Here is a 22198-nt window from a genome sequence, read left to right as displayed (position 1 = left end):
GCACAAAGCAAGGTAAGGACAGGAATAGAGATTCCCCAGACACACACTTTACCTTTGCTGCAAGCAAAATGAACTCCATGTGCACGCTTTTGCCCCAGGTCCAAGTTCCCAATGAAGTCACAGTAATGGGGACATGAAAAGCATGCATGCAGTAACCAGGAACTGAACAACTGTCTGTGACTGGTGTCAGAGGTTACCGACATACAACGGCAGATGGAAGGGACTTCTGGTCAATCCAGACTTGGCCCTGATTTGAACCAGTGCTCTGAATAAGCAGCTTGTCCAGGAACCAGCCATCTCTCAGATCAGAGGGTAGTGCTGTAATTATTTTCAGAGCTATGCCCACACATTAACCCCAGCAACTGCAGACACGTTGGGCTCACCACTGGATCAGACTGACAGTATTTACCTGTATCATGCATATTTTGCAGCCATCTGCTGAAAGCTAGGCTCAAAGATTCACAGAAATCTGTAAGAGAGTTATAATACACTAGAAATATCTTAGCCTCTAGGAGCTTCTCAGGGAGACCACTAACTCGTGTCTCTGCCCACATTTTACACCTTCAGTTTAACAGGTTACATTTGTAAGTGCAAGTATCTGCTGTATTTCTCTAGAGTCACCATTGCTCCAAATCAATTCAGGTCATGCTGAAATTAGTTTTGCCCTTCATCAGGTTAACTGCTTCTCCAGTTTTGCTATAATTAATACATGTCCGCAGATAAATTACAAATAAAGTGAAAGACAAAAAAGAAGTAGGATTAAAGTGTAAAATTTTTCCTTGTCCCTTCATCCCCGAATTAAACAAGAAGCCTCTCAAAATCTCACCATACAAATTTAATCAGTGATGACCAATTAATCAGTTACCAAAAAGAGACACTGCTTAAAGGTATTTCACAGAAAAAATAACCTACAAGAGACTCTTCAATAAATATGAGTAACGCAGTTAACCCAACCTGTTTTCCTGTGAAAGAGAAAAAAGGTCATGTTTTCTAAGCTTTTCACCTTTCTCCTGGTCCATCCTAACTGCAGTAAGACTCAATTTGGCCATTGTGGACTGCAGTAGGCCTGCATTTAGCATGGTGGAGTGTGTGTCCTCATGGTTTGTTTTTACAGTTTATGGAAAGGCAAGTATAATGAAGCAAAACTGCTGCAAGAAAGAGCTGGAACAAGTTAAGAGAACAAGCTTCTTTGAGACAACATTCTTCATTCTAGGTTTCTGGCATGCATAGCCAAAACTCCATTATATTCTTTACTGACAGATTTAGAGCTATTATTTATTACAAATAGGATCATTGAGGCAAAGTAGTATTTCATGGTATGTTCTTGAACTGATCAGAAATCTTACACAATGAACACTGGAAGACTTGGTTCTATGTTCTAGGGAAAAGTAATTTTCTACTGATGTACTATTATTTTCCTCTGGGAAAACTACCTTTTCTTTATGCTGAGAATGATTATAATAAAAATTCTTACCTGTTTTCCATCTAGTGTGTACAAGCGTTTGACCACCCCTGAATCCAGCTTGATGGCATCAGTTATATCAGTAAGAACCTGTTCAAATGAATGTGCTGTCTTCTTGTTAAGCAGAATCCGGACTGCCTTCCGTGGTTTCACTCCACTCCTGATGATAGTGACTAGTTTAGGCCTAATGAAATCCTTATTTTCTTTTGCATCTGGAGTACCTCCTTTAGCAGTGGCAAGAGACGGCACTGAGCGAGAAGTAGAGGTTGTCTTAACATTCACTGACCAGTTTGGGTTTACATTCTTCGTGTACTCCAGTTTCTTGAAGGGTTCTATTGAACCACATACATAGCTTTCCCCTGCAGAAACAGAAGTGCGAGAGCAGCAAGTCAGATTGGAGGGGAGAAAAAAAAAAAAAAAGGAAAAAAGAAAATTCAAATCATTGTCAATTATTATTCTTACTACTCTTGATCTATAGTACATAACGCGTTGATATCTTCCCTTCTTTTATATCTTTTAAAGATCACTCATCAGCTACGCATCAAGCAAAGGCAATGCTGTGATGAATTGCTTGAAAGCAACAGTTTTCTTTTCAGAAAGCACCATCACAAGTGGGGACTGCTACTGTCAGTAAGCAGTGTTCACATTAATCATTTGTCCAGACCTAGGGCATTATCACGGTAGTCCACCAGCCTTCACACTTAAGTGGCCCGTTCCTCACAAAAGAGCAGGCCCCAAACACTTCAGAGGAAATAGTATGAACTGTTATCAAAAACTATAGGTTACAAATTACTTTCAATAAAAGGTGGGTGAAAATGTCAGAGGAAATTTGTTAACATTTGATTATTTAAAGCTTTAAGTAACATAAAACCAGGATATAGTGAGGTTTCTTGCCTGTACCTATTATTCTATTGACTCAACGTATTATATGGAGGGAAAATGAAGGCAAAGAACAGTAATTACAGAGCTCTCCTCCCACCATAGTTGGGACCATGGTTTAAAGAAAATGACAGTTTAATGAAAAAAGTTGATTATAGTTCAGATTTCTATTGGAACACTATCTACAATGAACTATTTCCAGAATTACCACACCCACATTTTCTGGCTAGGTTAGAGCTCCCCAGCAGTAACACCAGCGTATCCCTATTCCTTAATCCATTCCAGCTGCAGGCTGGTGTGACAAAGGCACCCACTTGTGTGCTCCCAACCTCTCCCTTGTGCTTGGCTGAGTGACCGCGCTGCCAGTTGCAGGGGGTAGGTTGGACCAGCTTGTTCATCTGATGGAACATGAAGACAACACTAATGCTTTAGCAAGCTGATCCAGCTCTCCCTCTGGCTGCAAGAAAAGAAAAAAGATGGAAAAAAACCACCACATGAGATCCAGCAGGACCACACCTTCTGGCAGAGTGCAGTTAAACTGGATTGCAAGTAATGTAAAATCCTATCTGACTAACACCACAAAAACATTTGAGATGTTTCAAGTCTTCAGGGTTCAATAGTTCAGTAGGGACCTTTATATTAGCAGTTTACCCCAAGGTATTAAGATAAAAACAGAACAAAATGCAGTAATGTACCTCCTAGGCAAAAACAGCACACAAGAACCAAATCCCCTGAACACTAGAAAACAGACTTTCCTAGTGATCCCTACCATAAGCAAGGAGTATTCATGTTTTAATGATTATAAAGTTTTTTGTTTTTTGGTTTGTTTTTTTTTCTAGACACACTAAGATTCCAGGGCCATTCAACCCCACAGACAATACAGCACACAAGAACACAAGGAATGCTGGCAGATGCACAAAGTTCCCACAGCTAGAACTGGAGGGGGAGATGAAGGGGAACCCACTGGGGCACAAGGTCCCAGGATGCAAGAGAGGTTCAGGTCTTGTACTAGCAGAGCTGGCATGATGCTCCACAGGGGAGATAATAAAGACAGGAGGATGCTGTAAAGATCAACAAATGATCTTGAGAACAGATGTTGTAAAGACTAGAAAGCCAGCAGAAGGACACCAGGAGTGTACCAAAGAATTCGGAGCCACACGTGAAGATGGACCACTGAGCAGAAAAGGTAAGTGCAATGACAACACAAGATCAAGCAAGTATCACAGGAAGATTTTTGTTTGGTTTTTCTTTTAACATTCTTTTGAAGCTGAACACAAAATGCAGAACGGGAGATGAAGTAACACATTCCAATGTCTGATAGTCACTGGAATTTCAAGTTCATCTGCACTTTGCAGCAACTTCTTAAGCGGTAAGAAAGGAATCTAAGACTGAATGCTTACACCAACCTTAAGAGAGAGAAAGGTAAACTCTTACTGAGAGAGAGAGAGAGGGGGCACTCACTATATATCTGGTAACAACAGAAAAAGGCTTAGCAGCAGGAATGACCCAGGAGTGAACAAACAAGACATGTTCTCTTTTATCTAAGCCCTGTTCCAGTATTTGTTGCACTAGCTACTCAGTTACAGCAAGGTCAGAACGTACCCACAACATGTTTTATTAAAATTAACGAATTTTAAAGATAACATTAATAAGGTTTTATAGAAAGGAAAAAAGTAAAAAGATCCTGCTATGAATAGGACCACCCTCAATACCATAGTAACTGTTGTATAAAATACAATTATTTTTTTTTACTTCTGTGAAGTATCTGTGCAATTTTAGCTCCCTCTAGAAAAATTTAAACAAAATTTATTCTTGCCTCCACTTGAGTTTGTAGTCAGATTTAAAAATCACCAGCAACCTCTTTGGGAGAAAAAAAAAAAAAAAAGTAGAAAACATTTAATTTCAGAGTCAGAAAGTGTTTGACTTACTGGCGTAAAATAAGGATTATTTTATTTAAAAAAAAAAAAAGCTTCATATTAAAGCTCACTTCTCACGGGATAGGTGAATAAACAAACTGCCATATACAGCATAACCAGAAGTTTTATGTTACATTTATAAAGAACAAGTTTGGTTCCTTTTATTGAAAGGACAGCATTCCACGTGGTTTTTAATACCAGCTATATTTAAAGGTCAGCTGGCTTCCTTGCAGTGTGTAACAGCACATCATCTCCTAGCTACAAAATTAGTTTTGTGTAAATGACCATAAAATACTCGCTGAAGCTGTAGGAGTGTTTTAACATTGGACTGCTTTCCCCTTCATTTCCAACAGTACTATATTACACCAATAAAATATGCGCACCAGGATACTCTCTTTTTCCCCTTGAAGAGGCTTACATTTATATACAGAATGTCTCAGAGACAGAATATCAAAAGCCTTGCAAGATTAACTATTTATGATAAGAGCTATCATATAAGAAAACAGAAATAGAGATGCTTCTACCATCATATTGTCAACTTAAGATTGTTTATTCCTCCAACACTTTGCCTGAAGTACAAAAAAAACTTTAGGAAATTTGGTCTGCGACTGCAGTTGTCATTCACAGGTGCTCCTAAGGGTCAGCCCTGGAAGCACACAAGCCAAACAGATCAGAACCTCGCCCTAGAAAGTATCTCGTACCTCATCTTAAAAACGTGTAAGTATCATTTTGTGGTGATATTCAGCAATTTTTGAGTACTCCTGACTTAAGTATAAGCATAAATTTCCTGAACTTGGGACCCATGTTGACAGCAGCCAGAAATTTCATTGCGTAGTTTAATCCTTTACCGTTCGTGCTGCTTATATACAGAGGAAATGCCAACATACAGGACAAAAAGCCTTCATCTTGGCTTTCATCCTCTCTTCTGGTTCATAGTTACCTTAAGAAGAGATGACTGCAAAAAGTTTCACAATGGACATGCCTTACTAATCCAATAAATTCACCACCTTCTGCCTTTGCTACCACTTCCTCACAAGTCCCTCCCAGCTGCTGTAATGACGAGGCAAGGAGGTCTGTGTTTCAACAGGGTGAATCAGAGTCTGGAAGAAAGCAGGCTCACTGCAGTTAGGGCAAGACTAAAACTATCAAGTGATGAAGCAATTTTTCATGTTTTATTTTTGGTAACCTTTTGCTATCGTTGTCTTGCAGACAACAGCCTCAGCACGGTGATTTGTACCAGAAGGGAGACAGAAACTGTAATTTGCTGACAGCTCCAGACTGAGAAACACATTTCCAAAGGGTAATGGGACTTAAGCACCACCAACTCTTGGTCCAGATCAGGCCTAAGCACAAGGCCCTGAAGCGTGTCCAGGGAAGGGCTACAAAGCTGGTGAGGGGTCTGGAGAACAAGTCCTACGACGAGCAGCTGAGGGAGCTGGGGGTGTTTGGTCTGGGGAAGAGGAGGCTCAGGGGAGACCTCATTGCTCTCTGCAACTACCTGAAAGGAAGCTGTGGGGAGCTGGGGGTCAGCCTCTTCGCACAGGTAACCAGTGATGGGACTAGAGGGAATGGCCTCAAGTTGTGCCATGGGAGGTTCAGGTTGGCAATGAGGAGACATTTCTCTTCAGAAAGAGCAGTCAGGCACTGGGATGGGTTGCCCAGGGAGCTGGTGGAATCACTGTCCCTGGGGGTGTTCAAGGAGAGGTTGGACGTGGTGCTTGGGGATGTGGTTTAGTGGGTGACATTGGTGGTAGGGGGGTGGTTGGACCAGATGATCTTGGAGGGCTCGTCCAACCTTAATGAGTCTATTCTATGAAAATACAGCCCCAAAACATCAGTTTTGACTAACTGACAGCTGGAAGAAGGTGATCTGTACAGGGAATAATCTTCTGTTACAAATCAAGTGTTCCAAGACCTATGTTGAAGAAAGAGATCCCGGATTAAACAAAAATTTAGGAGACTGCCTATTTAAAATATCCATTAGACAGCACTTCCCCAAGAGACAGGAGTCAGCATTTCCCAGTGCAGTCATCGGTCCCTAATGAAATTTTGACTCTTGATGACAGTATCCATAGGCATTAAGAGCGGAAAGGGGGGGCATCCAGCTGTTTGGGGACATCTGACATGTAGGAAAGAGTCATTACTGCGCATTCAAAACCAATCCTTTCCTGACAGCCCCCTGCCTCCTCACATTCTCAGCAACACTGTGAATGAAATGTACCACGCTTTAACCCTTTAAAATGACACACAGCACTTGTTTCCTGGTTTTGAAGCAGTAATCTCACAATGTAAGTTGTGTGAGTGCTCAACGCTCCAGAAATCCCAAGCAGAACAAGAATAAATCTTAAAATAAATCTTAGTATTAAGAGACTAATAAAAAGCTAGTCACGTAGGACAGATCCCAAAACACAATTTATGTTTTAAAACAAATGAACAAATTTCTTATTACCTGTAGTTATACATCTGTCAAAATTCAATACAGATGAACCACTACAGCCATTGAACACTGAAGGATAGGTCTTACAGGTCACGACAGAACTTTGCAATATGCTTTATGTATTAAATTAAAAAATATACATGTCTGTATACAGGGTGGCTGCTAACTTTAAGTACTGATTCAAGTGTTTGATTCCCTCTTTGGCATATGGGCATTAGCAGTTAGTTTGTTTCTTCCAGCTTGCTAATTTTCTCATTACCAGAATGACCAAACCAGCATCTCCTAATTAAAAAAAAAAAAAAAAAAAAAAAAAAAAAAAACACACAACTTATTTTCCTTACACTGCTTTTCTACACTAACGGCAATCTGGACTAAAATGGCTTCAAAATGGCTTCATACAGAAGCCAGTTGGTCTTAGGTAGAAAACCCTGGAGAAGGAATAGAGAACCAGTTTGAATCATGGAGGCAAAGAAGGAACAATCATCATTTGTGAGGCAGCACAACTTCCAATTTATTGGAAACAGCCTTGGTTGCTTGTAGAAGAGTACACGCTACAAGAAGAAAATCCATCTACAAACTGCAAAGGTGGGAAAACTGCAGTAATGGCACACTTGGGAGGTAAGACATCCCAGTGAGGGTGCTCAGTCATTCCCTGCAGTCCGTTTCCCCTGTAGATGTGACAATGGATAGAACCAGACAATGGGGAAGGGGACTGGCACCCCCAGCACTCAGTGCACACCTGCTCTTCTTCACCTCCACCCTTTTTTTTGCTTGACTTCATACAAGCAGAAGACAGAGGACTAATCTCTCTGGGGAGATGACAAGGAATTCTGACTATCCTCCACCACACAGAGCAGACTGCAAAGGCGGATGACCTGAACCAAATAAGTTACTACCAGACAGTTCCCAAATGTGTTAGTTAATAGAGCAATAACCTACTTAAACTACATTACTGCTGCCTTGTCTTTTTGCACTGTCTGAAAAAATGCAATCCTGCAAGTGAGATGGTGCACCTATAGGAAATACATCTGACCTGGCCATGCTCACCTAGCAATCAGATGCACCATGAACTTTAAACCAGGTCTCCTCAGATTTTCTAAAGGACTTTTTTGGCACATCGTTATTTTTTTCTGCTCAGCTCAGGCTAAAAATTCTTCTTTCTTCTTCTTTCCAAATCAGAGGAAAAACTAGATATACTTCTTTCCAATTCTGCCCCCTCCTTCCAGATTTCCTCAGTCTTGAGGAAAGCAAGACAGGTCCTAGATAGGTCTTGTACATGCTTTTAGGATTACTGGAAAGCACCTAGATTTTGTTGTTGCTGTTGTTTTTAAAAAGGGCCTTCCAAGAATTTGTTTAGGAAGACATAATGTGAAATGACTGGCTATTCTGGCTAATGGATGAATCTTCTCAAATTCATCAAATAAAATAATCAAATAGTGCCAAAACAACCCTCTACCATTTTATGCAACAGGATTATTCAGCTGTTTGTTTATTAAACAATATAAGGATTGCAGACATCTCTGCCGTAGGATCCAGTCCAAGTTTCAGTAACTTTGATAGCCCTGGATCAAGTCCATGGTAAATATCCAGTATAAATTCAATCCTATAAACAAACGTCCACATAGATTCAGCTCTGCAAACATTTAAACAGACACTTTACTATTATTATTTCCACTGCATATTGCACATGAACCTTTCCAGCCCACTAATTCCCAAGCACTGAGGTAGGCACGACCTAGAGGAAACAGCAAGAGCTCCAGAGTGCATCAGAGAGCAATTCCTGCAGGCAGACCAGGCTGGGCTTCTCACCAGCACTGCTGGAGCGGGCAGCAGAGTCAAGGAGGCAGCAGCAGGAACAGATGCAAGAGCAGAAAGCAGAGATGTGAGAAATGAGGTGACAGTGGAAATAGCAAGACAAATACAAAGCATCAGGAAATCTTTCACAGCCCACCACTTCAAGCAAGGAGATGGCTTTCTAAGATCTTCCACTGGAAGGCAGCTTCCCTGCTGCGAATGCTAACCGCCTGCCTCCCCTCACAAGAGCCTTCTCAACCCTCGTGGGGTCCATCACCTCCTCTGCCACTCCTGGGAGATTCCTACCTCCAAACAATTTTTTTACCAGATTTTCAACCTGGTATATTTGTGCTTTTTGAGCTGCTCCTTCGATTAGGATTACTGCTGCCAGATAATCCTCCTAGAGGCATTATTTTTTTTCCAACTATTCCTTAGTATTATTTTTATGATTATGCCTACACAACGTGCACGTACGCATACAAATCCTTACAATAGTTTGGCAGCACACCCAATACTGGCACGTGACAATGCAGTTTCCTAGTACTCTCTCACCCATCTCGTGGTTTGGGGTTTTTTGGTTTGTCTTTGACTGCCAGTTCTCTGCCGCCGGCTTCGTCTTTTGTGGTAGGTATTGTGGAAACTTAAAACAATTGATTCTGGTTCATACCCAAGGCTCTGAGGTAATATTATAATAAAAATTAATGAGAAAGGGATGCAATACTGGCTATAGATTGGTTCTGTGGTCTTTGTTCCACGCAGTAGGACCCCAGGAGTAAAAACTGTAAATAAAACCCTTTGTTTCAAGTTTATCCTGCTCATTCCAACCCATTACTGATCTTAATGCACCGTTCAATGCTAATTCTTGGGGTAAGAACCATCAGTCTATCTCCATCGACAGCTTTAAAGATGCTACCCTTTTGGAAAAGCCAAAGGAATTGGGTCCTTTCTAGAGACTTTGTTTACAGCTAGACGATTTAGCCTTATAGCAGCTTCACCTTTATTGTTTGTACATGCCAGATTCGATATCATACTCAGAAAATAAGGTCACTTCATGTTTGGAAGCCATTATTTCAAGGTAAGAGGGTTCTGAACATCAGGTCTGACAAAGAGAAGATGACCTGAATCTATTACATTCTTTACTTCATCTAAGGTAAAAGCAGAGAAGTTGCTGAGCCTGTGAAACTTTTTATAGCAGTAACTACACACTTTGGGCAGTCATTAGTTTCAAGTAGAAGCAGGCCATGTCCATGCACCTCAAAATAACCTACAGCACCAGCACACACCCATGCCAGCTCTGAACCATATGCAGGGGAGAATGAAATATTACTGAAGCAAAACAGCTCCTTTGGGACCACCTTTCACACTGTTCTATGGATTTTGCTTGGGGATGAAAGGCAGTGGCTGCTGTTTTGTATTCCCCAGGAGCCAGCTGCTTGTCTTTGTTCATTTACCCATATGGGAAGGTAAGAGCTGAATAACTTCCTCACAGGCATAAATGCCAATCTCCAAATCAAGGCCTCACATGTTTACCTTACAATGCCATCACCAACTCAGAACCCATCAAAATACATAAATAAAGACTGGGATCTGAATTTTAAAGAGTCTCATGAGATTAATTCATACAGTAAAGGAATAGTCTCACCATGAAGAAAGCAACACTTCAGATTTGAGGACAAATTTTATTTAGAAAAAAAAAAAAAAAGCAATTTTCCAGCTATTTAAACACAAAGTACAGCTTCAAGCTAATTGATGCTATACCAGACTAGCCAAACACTAATAAATTTGTACAGTAAAGAGTGAAACGGGCTTACATAAAACCATCAGTGAGCTAATAATACGTGGACTTGTATTCTACAATGAAGCTCTATAAGGGGATCAGAACAAAACACCCCATCTTAGTTTTATACAAATAGACAGAAGCGCACTTTCAGGTGGAACAAGGATGTAGCTCATTTCTTAGACACAAAATTTGACTTCTGTAAATCCCACAGTGTCAATGGCACAAGAAAATAAGATTGTCTAACTTGAAATCTACACACAGTAAGATATGTGTTCGTCATAAAATTAAGGACTGAAGTCCCACAGAACTTAAGAAAATCCCCAAGCCCTTCTTTAAAATAAAACTTATGACCTGGTACTGTCATTTACTGTGATTTATTTTGGCACAAATAGAGAAGAATAACACCAGTTATAAATCAGTCAATCTTACAGGTTGCTGAATTCATTTCTGTATTCAGTTGGTGGTTTTTTTTTTAAACAGCTGTGACTGGCAGCAAAGGCTATGCAAATCAACATTGATATCAATGCTACTTGCTTCTTGACGAGCATACCAATCAAATAAGCACAATTATTTATATCACTACTGAGAAGAAAATACACAAACACTGCTTTTAAACAGATGTTGATTAATATTGGTCTTTCCTCCCAGTAATCAATTTTCTCCACCAATTAAATATCACCCTCACAAATGCAGTTCTAACTCTGTCCTAGAATTCATGACATTAATCTTGGGACCAGTTGCCTTTCCATTTTGCTAGAACTATATGGTCCTAAACCCACAAACTCTTACTTACACGGGCAATCCCATCACTCCAATTTCTCTGAGCATCTTTGTGTTGTTCCCTATTCTGCCTCATTGGAACGGAAGATTATCAAGAATACCCTCTTCTCAAAACTTCTCTTTAAAAAGCTTTCCTCTGTTATGTTATCTGAAGGAGACAACTCAATGGTGGCTGCACACCCGCTATGCAGAGATGTGCTCCTCTTTCAGGAACCTTTTTCAGTATTACCCTTTTCTTCTTCTCTCCCCAGATTAGCATTCTTCTGATCATCTCACTGCACCCTGGCACTGTAAGTTCTCTCATCCCATGCTAAAAATGAATATCAGGAGGAAATTGTAAACTCTGTTGAAACTCTAAATTGGTTCCCCAGCAGCTATAGGTCCATAGGTTTTAGTTTACAGGTCTGACCAAGGCACATTGAGACCAAGGGCAGAATGAAAGCAACAACAAAAACATTATTGTTCAGCTTTTATTTTCTTTGATCGCATCCAAGGATCTGCACTTAAACTTCAGACAAGAAACATGTTACTTATCCCTTCGTACTGGTTAATGCTTTCAGACCTAATACATTTTCATGTTTTATACTAAGAGCTATCGTCTACACACATAAAAAGACATCCACTGCCAGGCAGAAGCACTTTATGTTGGAGTAAGTGATAGTGCTTTATAGTGCAGGAACACAAACTTGATTAAAAAGCAACCTAAGGACACCAAGGGACTAGAAGAAGAAGAGCAGAACTTTTCTCTCCTGTAGTGTTTAATTCTATTCAAACCATCTCCCCCAGCTGAACTACAGCTACAACATTGCTCTTTAAATGGCTGCCTACATCTATTCCACCCTGAATGAAGGGTACTTTACGCATATCATTTGTAGGAAGAGTTGGAGATCTTCACTTGGTAGTGAGAGACTTAAAAGAAATAACAATTAAAAAAAAAATAAAAATCAGAATTGACCTTCCTCTAGAGGTGAAGACATCTGCTGATGATACCTAGAAAACCTTGGACCTCATCAGGTTTAACTGACTAAACTCTCATTGCCATTTTTAAATAAGCAAGTTCGGAAGAAGCAGCAGGTGAGGTCTTCAAGATCTAGGTCTACCAACAAGAGGTTGATAGAGAAAGGTTAGACTACTTTCAACAAGAGGGAAATAAGTAGCAAAGCAACAATACTTCAAGGCCCAAATTATGATATTCACAGTTCTAGGTCATTAAAGATCCTTTTCCTATCAGTAAGAACAGTAACATTGCTTATTTGCAGAGATTTAAGACGTTAGCCAAACCAACCCTGACCCAAACATAACTCTACACTTCCCAATGTTACTGCTTACCTTCTACTAGCTGGTCCAAGGAGGAAATCTTCTTGGAGCCATCAATCGTGTAGATTGTTCTCACTCCCTGGGGCAGATTCACATTGTCAGACAGAGTTCGGGTCAGATCAGCCAGCAGAGCTTCAAAAGATCTAAACCGGTCAGGGGAGATAGCATATACAATCCCTTTGAAATACCGGTCTCCGTTACGATAGAAGCGAACTTTCTTGGCTTTTTTCTCAGAACTCAGGGTCTGTAGAGTGCGGGTTCGGTAAAAGCTGCAGTGGGCACTGTGGGTAGGGCTGGGCAAACCATTCACCCGGGACCCTCTGCCATACCGCTGCGCTTTATCACGCTCATCAAAATGCTCCAGCTCCATATCTCTCCCAAAGGACATCTTGAAGTTCAATCTAAGGGATGCACAAGAGAAGAGAAGGAGTTTAACAACTTCCTCATTTTATTGGAGCTCACTTTAAGATATCAAGGAATATACAAGGCATACACAGAAGACTGCTTTCTAGGTTGAGAAAAACACTTGAGTGAAACCACACTACGTTCATGTGTTCATTTTACAACCCTCCCACCGTGCCATAAAATCTATTTTATTAGCTAGGCTTCTATATGTCATAGAAACACCACTCAGGAAACCCACTGCCAACAATACACAAACACTAAGAACTGTTTATTCAAATTCAGTAAGAGCTCTGAAACCGAGGTGACAAAGTAGAGCTACTGGGGAAAAAAAAAAAAAAAAAAAAGAACAAATGGGTCAGCTTTCTACTTCTCCTCATCTTACATTCGGGTGGTATTCAAGACCATTCGCCCCCACTGAACTGTTTGTTCCACCTGTGATCTCAAAAGGTGTCACTTCAGAAGGTAGTAACTGTTTACTGATTGGCAACAAGTAAGAACTCCTCAGAGCAATAGATTGCAGGCTGGTGATGAGAATCTGGACTATTACTACAAGTAAGGTGACTTGGTGGGTCAAATCAAATGTAGTTTTCCCTACAGTCTTAGCTTTGTAATCATCTATTTCAGCCATCCTTACACTCTAATATACTCTGGGTATTCTGAAAAAAACAGAAATGCTCAAATGCTGTGGAAAAAAAGAAGGTAAGAGGGAAAGAAGAAGCCATAAAACTCATATTATTCAATGAGCAAGCTACTTCTGTGCTTTATAAAATTTTCAAGAAGTATCATTAATGTCCTAGGGCTAGCATTCAAAGCGGTTAATGGTGACAGCTTCTTTTGCCAATAAAAGTATCACTGAAGGAGTGAGAAATTCAGTGTCAAACAGCAAACCAGCAACTCACATCTCCTATGCTTGACAGTGGCAAGGACCTCTCAGTTCTGACCAAAATGATCTCAGCCAGCTGTTCAATATAGTTCACATAAATAAAAATTCACATTTTCAGAAATTAAATCATGGAGGCATGTACTTGCTCTCCTTTTGTTGGCCAATGCAAGACTAAATACTACAAATTGCACATAATTTTTTCTATACTTAAAAAAAGTGAAGATTAGAAGACGACCAAAAGATCATCAGGTTCAAAATGCATTTCTTCTAATTTAAATGCCACCTTGATTTGCAGTTGGCTGCAGAACAGCAAAGCACAGTAAGCTTATTTATAGCACAGATACACAGACCTAATTTAGAAGTGGTCTCTCTCATTGATTTCCAATAAAATGGAAAAAAAACAGCAAGCACAAGCTTTGTTTAAACCACTCATAATTATACGTCCATTAAAAAAAAAAATATCCAGACTCACTGTAAAGCAATAAGAGCAAACACAGAAAGACTTATATACGTTCTTTAACGTACACAAGTTTGTATGAAAACAGTGATTGTACAGCTGGACTTTGATGCTGCAAAGCTGTAGGGAATGTGCTCAACAACTTCTCTGAGCTGTTCACGTGCTTAACTAGACCATGCACCTAAGGCTAACCACTGCAAGCACAGGGCCTTGGGAATTATCTACCCTGGTTTAGGTACAGCTCACAACTTGTTCTGTTGTGCAGGCACAGGGTCATGTGCTTATGTATATATGCAAGATTTATCTTTCTAAATACTTTTAAAGCGACCTAGTATGTGTGGATATATATGTGTATGCACACATATTGCATCATATAAGATGTGTGTGTATGTGCATGTATGAATACACAATAAAATGTCATTATATATATAAATATAAGAGAAAAATAATCTGTTGTCCCTCATCAGTACCCACACACAGTTGAGCTAAGAGGGCATGAACATCCGCTGTGGCATTTCACCGACAGTCCTCCATGGGTCAAATACAAAATGCTGCTTAATGGCCACAGCTTATGCTCAGGACTATACCACCAGTGACACTATTTAAAAAGAATTATTTATAAAACTTATTTTGCTTCATTTGTCATTCCAATATGAACCTGTTATTCCCAGAACTCGCAATTCAAAAGCTGGATGTCGGAAGCAATGCCTGTGACGGGAGAAATGGATTCTCCTGAGGTCTGCTGTTCCCTTTGCTCAAGCCATCTCAAGCACACAAAAGGAAAACTAAGTTTCTATGAAGATACACTTTTAAAAAAGACCTTCGGCTGTAATAATTTGGGGTTCTGGGGGAGAGAGAAGCACGAGGCACTGCCCTTTCTTCCGCACGCTTACGCTCCGATCGATAATGGCCGTAATTCCCAATTACGCCCTCCAAAAGAGAAATGGAGCTCCCTGCACAACGCCGCCTCGCTCTTTGCAGACAAGCGCGTGCGATGCACAAGGTCAGAGCAGCAGACAAAGAAATCCGAAATAATTTCACCACACGTTGCCAGCGTGCGGCTAAATACCACAATCACTGCACACACATACACACGGACGGCGGCGGGTGCACCTCACGGGGCACACCCCGGGAGCCCGCGGTGCCTGGCTGGGCGATGCAGGTGCGGGGGAGCCCTTACATAAAGCGGCACGGCGAGAGACCCGGGAACCATCACCCAGACCGAAAAAAAATAAGAAATAAAATACGGATGCATGCGAAGGCGGCTTGGAATAAAGCGATATTGAGCTGGGATGCGGGAAACGTGCTCGAAATACACCGAGGAGAGCGCTGAGGCGGCACCCGGTGCCTCAGCCCCTTCACGAACCCACCACCCCCCCCGGTCACAAAAGCGGCACCGGGAGCCCTCCCTCCCGGCCGGGGGCCCACCTGCCGGGCTCCCCGGCCACAAGGGGCCTCTGCCCGGCCTCAGCCACCGCCTCGGAGCCGGTTGCAGGCGGGGGGCAGCGCCGGGAAGCCCCCACGGGCGGCACCGCGGGCACAGGTGCAGGGCGGCGGGCAGCCAACGGCCGCGCCCCACCGGTCCCCGGGCACGGCGGAGGGGGCGCCCGCAGCCCCCCGGCCCTCCCTCACCTGCTCTCCGCAGCCCGACGACCGCTTCTCCCTCGGACCTGCCGGCGGGGCGCGGAGGGAAGGAGAAAGGGGCGGCGGCGAAGCGAGCTGGGAGGCGGCTGACGAGCGGCGCCTTCCCCCCCGCCGCCGGCGACCACCCGGCTGCGATCGCGGGAGCAGCCGCGGCAAGCGGCTCGGGCGCCTTTGTTACGCCTCCCCCGGCTGCAGAGTGCTGCTGGGGAGGGAGCCCGGGCTGCAGCTGCTTCGCCTTTCTTCGGCTGCTGCCGCTGGCGGTGATTTGCATTAGCCCGGCCCTCATTGACATGCGGCTCTCCGCAGCAGCCTCTCCCCGCCGCTCTCTCCAGAGGGCGGCGCCGCCGTCTCCCCCTCTCCCCCCGGCTCCCCTCGCCAGGCGCTGCGGGGCGGTCGCCACAGCCCTGCCCGCGGCCGCCCTCAGCACATTTCTGGCCGCCCGTCGCCTCCCTCAACCCCCCCGGCCAGCCCTGCCGCTGGCGAGGCCCTGGCCCGGCGTCCGAGGACGTCTTTAGGTGTTTTTACCGAAAATGTCACTTGCTTTTCCCAAGGGGCTTCCCTGATGCCAAGGGTCCTCCCTGATCCCAACGGTTCTCCCTGATCCCAACGGTCCTCCCTGACCCCAAAGGTTTCCCTGACCCCAAAGGTTTCCCCGATCCCAAAGTACTGAGGGTGCACCCAGTCACTACAGCCCCGTGACAGGACTTTTTTTTTGTGTGTTGAACGTTGAATTGGTGCAGAGTTCGGGTACTAAAATGGCGCCAGGCTTCCTCACACTGCTTGAGAAGCTGCTGGCTGACCGTGGAGCTCACTAACCTCCACAGATCCCCCAGTTTTTATGCTTAAATTTCCCAGAAGAGGTATTTGCCCCAAGGCATTTCAGGCTTCATCTGACTGACCAGGCTCGTGCCCAGGCCCCTCGGGTCTTGGGCCACATTTGCAAAGTCAACTGCCACACACAAAAACAAAACAAAACAAAACAGTTATAACCAATGCTTTCTCCTCAAAGGCTTGGTTATTCTTGATGTTAGTATAAAACTATCAAAGGTTAAAACATCCTCAAGGCAGAGGACCAGGTTTGCCCTCCTCTGTGTAGGAAGGAAATTTAACCCTCTTCCACTTGCCAGGTAAACAGCATGCAGTCCGGGGGGACCTGAAAGGAGAGAAAACACTGTCTGGCCTTCTGCTGAAGCTGCTCCACTTTGCACTCTCGAAGAATTAAAAATGCATTAGACCAGAGAGAGGGAATTAGTCTGTAACCTAGTGGTTATGGCACTCAGTCGGGAAGGACAAAAGATGGCTTTGTGTGCATGTGTTGCAGACCGTTTATGTGTTTTATATCCATAAATCCAGAAACAGTCAGTGGAGCATGGCCTTAAGCCCAGGGTGCCCTGCTTCCATTGAAGACCTCTAATCAGGCTAGAGCTTCCCACTTAATCTGCCTGGTTTTTGGCAATTGATGCCTTCAGTCTACGAAAGCTGTAAGATGCTCAAACTAAGAAGGGGATAGAGCACTCCTTCTCTTCCCTATTCCCCTAGACCACAGACAGGCTCTTCAAAGACAGAAGATACCCTGATGGAGAAAAAAATGGATTGTACCTATGTCTTTAACATCCTGGAGGAATTCTTTAATAACTAAGGTATTGCATAGAGCAGAGGCGGGAGTCTTCTGGATACACTTGTTTCCTTAGTTTTTGAAAGAGAAATGAGCACCTAAAACCTTCAGGAAATCCTCTGCTTGAAGGAGTAATAGCAATAAAATTCCTGAACACCAAAGCAATTCAGAACTCATTGTACAACTCTGACCTTGGCACTCTCTTACTGCCTTGCTGAGTTTTGGGGGATCTTGGCACTTAATTCTCCCCAGAGAGTCAGTGGGGTGCTGAGGCACTTAACTAAGGATTGTCATTTTTCACATGCAGGTTCTCAAAAACTGAGCACCACCACATTGACTGTTTCACCAGCTAAGTTACTTTTTAGTCTACTGCTTTTGAAAATCTCTTGATGCGTATTTAGATGTACCAGATAAGGTGATACTTGTAGAGGTTAGTGTACTTGACTGGAGAACGGAAAATATTTTTCAAAGAATTCTGGTAATCTTGCATTAAAATTCTGTTCTTTAAACCACTGCTTTTGTAGGTCAACAATCACATAAAATATTCATGACAGTCTTAAATGATAAGAAAAACCAGGAGACTGCAAAGATTAGAGATGGAAAAGACTATCATGGTCCTGACAAAGGGCTGCTCTTTAACATTCTTCTTCAGTGCTCTTTTGTCCACCACTATTGCAGGTAATGGGACTTCTTCCCAAAGGAGACATCCGTTCAAAGTTGAATTCCTCCAGTTGTAAGGATATTTTTTCTGACAATCAGGTTAATGGAAAATTTCTTATGTTTCAGCTCATTACTTCAAGCTGTAGTGCCCTGTGTTCACGTACATAATTTATTTCTTCCATTGGTGTTTACCTCTCTCTGACATGTATTATTCACGTCTAGGCTAAGTGTGCAAAATACTTTGCAGATGTTCAAGGAAGATCCTCGCTCTGATTACCATTGTACCGTAAAATACATTTTTAAAAATACACAAAGATTAAAAGAATGCAGTATAAATAAATGCTAAAGTAAAAATCTAATAGGCATGTATCTTCTTCGTTATTGTCCATTTACAGTTTTGTGTTTAACATGAAGACACAACACAACCTCACAGTCTGCTTGCCTTTGTCATGCATACTTCTCATGTGTTTTTTTTTTAAAGAACTTCAAGAGATGCTTCTCCACCTTTTTTATTTGTTTGTCCACAGCTTGCATTAAAACAATCCAATTCTAAACAGAAGCATAGACTGTGTAAATTGTTTCAACAGCTATATAATCATCCTGATAGAGAAGTGTACTGTTTTTCTAATATGAAATTGTCTTTCTTGGTTGCAGACTTTGGAACTTTGTGTGTTTCAAGAGTCCTCTGTGATGCATGTTTATAAACCACAAGACAGTCACTTCTTAACCTTCTTTTGGATAAAGTTAGCAAAGTTGGACTTCACATCTCTGGCGTTGCTAATCAGGTTTGTCAGATCGAACAGTGTTCCAGCAGTGCTTTTATGAACATTTCTAATTTTTAAGCACCATTTTGAAATGCACGCAGTAGAACTGGATACAGTTATGTCAGCACCCAACTGTCAGCACTGTCTCTTAAGGCCACACCAACTGCCTTGGGACATTGTTCTGGGAGCTTCTCTTTAGCTGGCTAACCACTGTGACCCCTAAATCCCGTTCAGAGCCACTGCTTTCCAGGACACAGTCTCTAGTCTTCAAAACGTGACCTACATTCTTTGTTCCTGCTGAATGACCTTGCATTCAGCTGTCTCAAAAAGCACGTTCAAATAATCCTGGCTTACTAAAGGATGTCAATTTCCCTACTGAAAAACTGTTTTTTTTTCCTTTGTACTGTTTAGTTCTGTATCCATTTTATGTCCTCTGCCAATTTTACCAGTTATACCCTTAAATATCCCTTCATTTCACTCCTGTAGTAGTAGAAGACAGCATTTTCCAAACCATGGGGCTTTCCAAGCCAAGGCAAGAGCACCGAGGGTGCGTTTAGAGCTCGTTCCACCTCGTGTCAGCGAGGCATTTGGTTTTCAGGATGTCAAAGCAGGTTGAGGGAGCTGGTGTAGCATGGCCACATACGCTGGTTTCAGCAACCAGCCTGTGCCAGCTCCCAGCAGGAGTTGGAGCAGCTGGAGCTGCACCAGCTGAGCAGGTTTGCAAAGGGCTCGCCAAAAGCTTTGGGGTGGGCAGCATGGTCCTGAAAAAGAGTCCAGAAACACTCTGGGAAAAACTCTCCTATGAAAAAGAGCAGAGATCTACAAATTGCTCCTGAATTACCCAGGGGTTAAGGATTAGCTGTTTGTAGTTGCTTTTGGAGACCTGTCATTCAGCTGTTTTTTAATTAATTATGATGTGTTACACTGATTTTGTGTAACACTAGTCACTTAATTAGATTGATGAGCTGTTGTATGTCTGTATGTCTGTTGCTTTACAGAGGTGTATGTCAATGCAGTCACCTCTATCAATCATTAGCACTAATTACACAATCATATCTTCTATTGATTACATCACATATCAGCTATTTTACCTGCTACTGATGCCAGAATAGCTAGAATTATATACCACAGATCTTTTTTTATGTTGTCTAAAAGCTAGCATAACCTTAGCTTTATACAGGATTTTAATGTTTCCTCGATATTCCTAAATTTCTTAAATAGCAACATCAATTGTTCAGGCAGTCCAGTAATAAACTATTTTTAAACTACCAAGGTATTAAAATGATTTACCTATTATTTTGAACAAAGCATAATTCATTCACAATGAGAATGGGACTGCATTATGTAGAAATAACCATTGAATACTTCTGTCCTGCACTGTTGTTGACAGTTTCAACTGTTTGATTCTAATAACAAACCTCTGACTTTGCTAGTATTTATTTTGTTCATTATATATTTTTTTATTGATTTTAATACCTCTGTCCTCAGTACTTCTGACTGTAAAATTTTCCCATTGATGATTTCTCATGTCTGTTGTTGAACAAGCGAAAAGTTTTTGCTACATCTTCTGTCCTTCTTCAGTGAAGATATTTTTAACAAAAGACAATATCCTCTCTCACTACATAACTGGATTTTTGATTCTAGTAAAATCATTCTCAGTTAAAGACTTGTTATTTATTTATTTATTTATCTTGCCTGTAACTAACTTCCTCAATAAATTTATCCTTTTAAAAATAGATTATACATTGGGACTGAACTCAGTCAATATGCAACAGTGGACATGCTGGTCATCAGATATGACATTACTGAAGTTATTTTTACATATTTTTCCACTGGAAAGAGGTCCCATTGTAAAGTGAATTTGTGTTGAATGTAACATCATTTTTTGTGTGTGTTGGAAAATTATGGTATTTCACTTCTTGATACACTATGGATACTTTAACTATGGCAACAAAAGACCTCCAGCATGGTTTGTCAGACTTCTGTCTCCTTTTTTTTTTTTTTTTTTTTTTTTTTCTTTCAGATATTATTCAGATATTTCAGATACGGCTATTTCAGGTATTATAAAGTGCATGTTTAAAGAGCTGCTTGTCTGATTTGATTTGCTTGCCTATATCAGATAACAAGTGGAACCTAAAACCCTATCATTTTGGATTAGCCTGTCCAGGAGGTAGGCCAAATCCTACCCATGAAACAACTCCATGCATCTCCAAAATACACTCCATCGTTGTGTAGTATACTTATCTCAGTAAACTGTTACTATAATCTTTTTCCTTTCCAGGTTGCCAAGAAGCTGAATTAGAATAGTTCTGAAATGCATGATCTGAATTTTTGCTGGGCCTTAGTTCAAACTAATTAAAGCAAATTGATATTCTTTGCTGACTGCTCAACTTTTGGCAGAAGCATTTTAAATAATTTAGAATATGTATGTTCACAATAGCCTCAACCCTAGTCTCAATGGTATTCACATGCTCTAAGCTGAGGATATGGGGATCGTCTTTTACATTATGAGTAAAACCAGAATGTTTTATGAATATAAGTGCACGGATTGTACACGTTTTTTGGAATGACCCAAGAACAGCATATGTGGGAGCTTCTCTTACCAGTGTTGTAAAAATAAGTTAGAGGGGCTAGGGTTGGGAGACATTTTTTACAAATGTTATTTTTATAAAAGGCTTGATCCCTGCAAGTAATTAGAGGGTGAAAATCACTGAGGGTTGTGTGACGGCAGCAAACAGGAAACAAAAAGCAGAACTCTCAAGTGACTCAAGGAGGAGAAACGATGTGGGAAGATGTAAGTGACCTGGGAGGGAATCTTAAATTTTCATGGTGTAGGAGTAGTTTCTCCACCACCTAGATGGTCTCTCTTGCAATGTGCTGGTCATACAAGGTTGTCAAGCAATGTCTGCTGGGCTCCACACTTTGTACAACCAAAATCAGGCCCTTTGAGTAGCAAATATCTTTACTGGCTGAGTGAGGATTTGGTTGGTATCCTCCTCCTGACATTGACAGGCTAGGGGTGTTGCTTTACCTGCAGTACCATTTCTTTCCTCATGCATCTAGTATTCAATGGAGGGATCCTGGTATACTGCTCATATGCTCTGAAAAGTCTCCTTTGCTGGCAGTACTTCCACTCGACCACCACCACATGGATAAGCACAATACTTGGTAGAATTGATTCCAGGACATTTAATTAAAGATTCATCTACATTATGGCTGGAAGTCCAATTCTCATTAATTTAGAGCAGTTTCAACCTCCAAATTATCATGGTAATCTTAAAGATTTCAGCCTAATACCATTAGTGCACAGCTAAATGGTAAGTATTATTTTAAGTTGCTGAGTTGCAAATAGTTTTATTCCAACTTATTAAAACATAATGTTTAGAGAAGCCCTCTTTAATAATG

At 41.6% G+C, this 22198-nt stretch overlaps 1 protein-coding gene and 1 long non-coding RNA gene across 8 annotated transcripts in view; one reads left to right on the top strand and one right to left on the bottom strand.

Moving 5' to 3' along the window:
* Positions 1–16406, bottom strand: part of DCLK1 (doublecortin like kinase 1) — a 240859-nt gene extending 224453 nt beyond the window's left edge. Inside the window, exons 1-3 of one of the 7 annotated variants that reach the window (XM_072032599.1) lie at positions 16280–16406; positions 12378–12766; positions 1475–1821 (exon numbers count right to left, since the gene is read on the bottom strand). In XM_072032599.1, coding sequence (XP_071888700.1) covers positions 1475–1821; positions 12378–12753 — 723 coding nt within the window. In that variant the 5' untranslated portion in view covers positions 12754–12766; positions 16280–16406. Of the gene's footprint in view, positions 1–1474; positions 1822–12377; positions 12767–15538; positions 15685–15742; positions 16120–16279 lie in introns of those variants that run through there. The other 6 variants (XM_027470372.3, XM_027470351.3, XM_072032601.1 and 3 more) reach the window with 6 other exon arrangements.
* A 160-nt stretch (positions 16407–16566) lies between these two features.
* Positions 16567–20730, top strand: LOC140001328 (uncharacterized). The gene is made up of 3 exons (XR_011806458.1): positions 16567–17394; positions 17677–18047; positions 18684–20730. It is a non-coding gene; the product is annotated as an uncharacterized lncRNA (long non-coding RNA).
* Positions 20731–22198: the final 1468 nt, after the last annotated feature.

Source organism: Anas platyrhynchos, chromosome 1, assembly GCF_047663525.1.
Source record: "Anas platyrhynchos isolate ZD024472 breed Pekin duck chromosome 1, IASCAAS_PekinDuck_T2T, whole genome shotgun sequence".
Lineage (NCBI taxonomy): Eukaryota > Metazoa > Chordata > Aves > Anseriformes > Anatidae > Anas > Anas platyrhynchos.
This window is presented reverse-complemented; position numbering and strand designations above follow the sequence as displayed.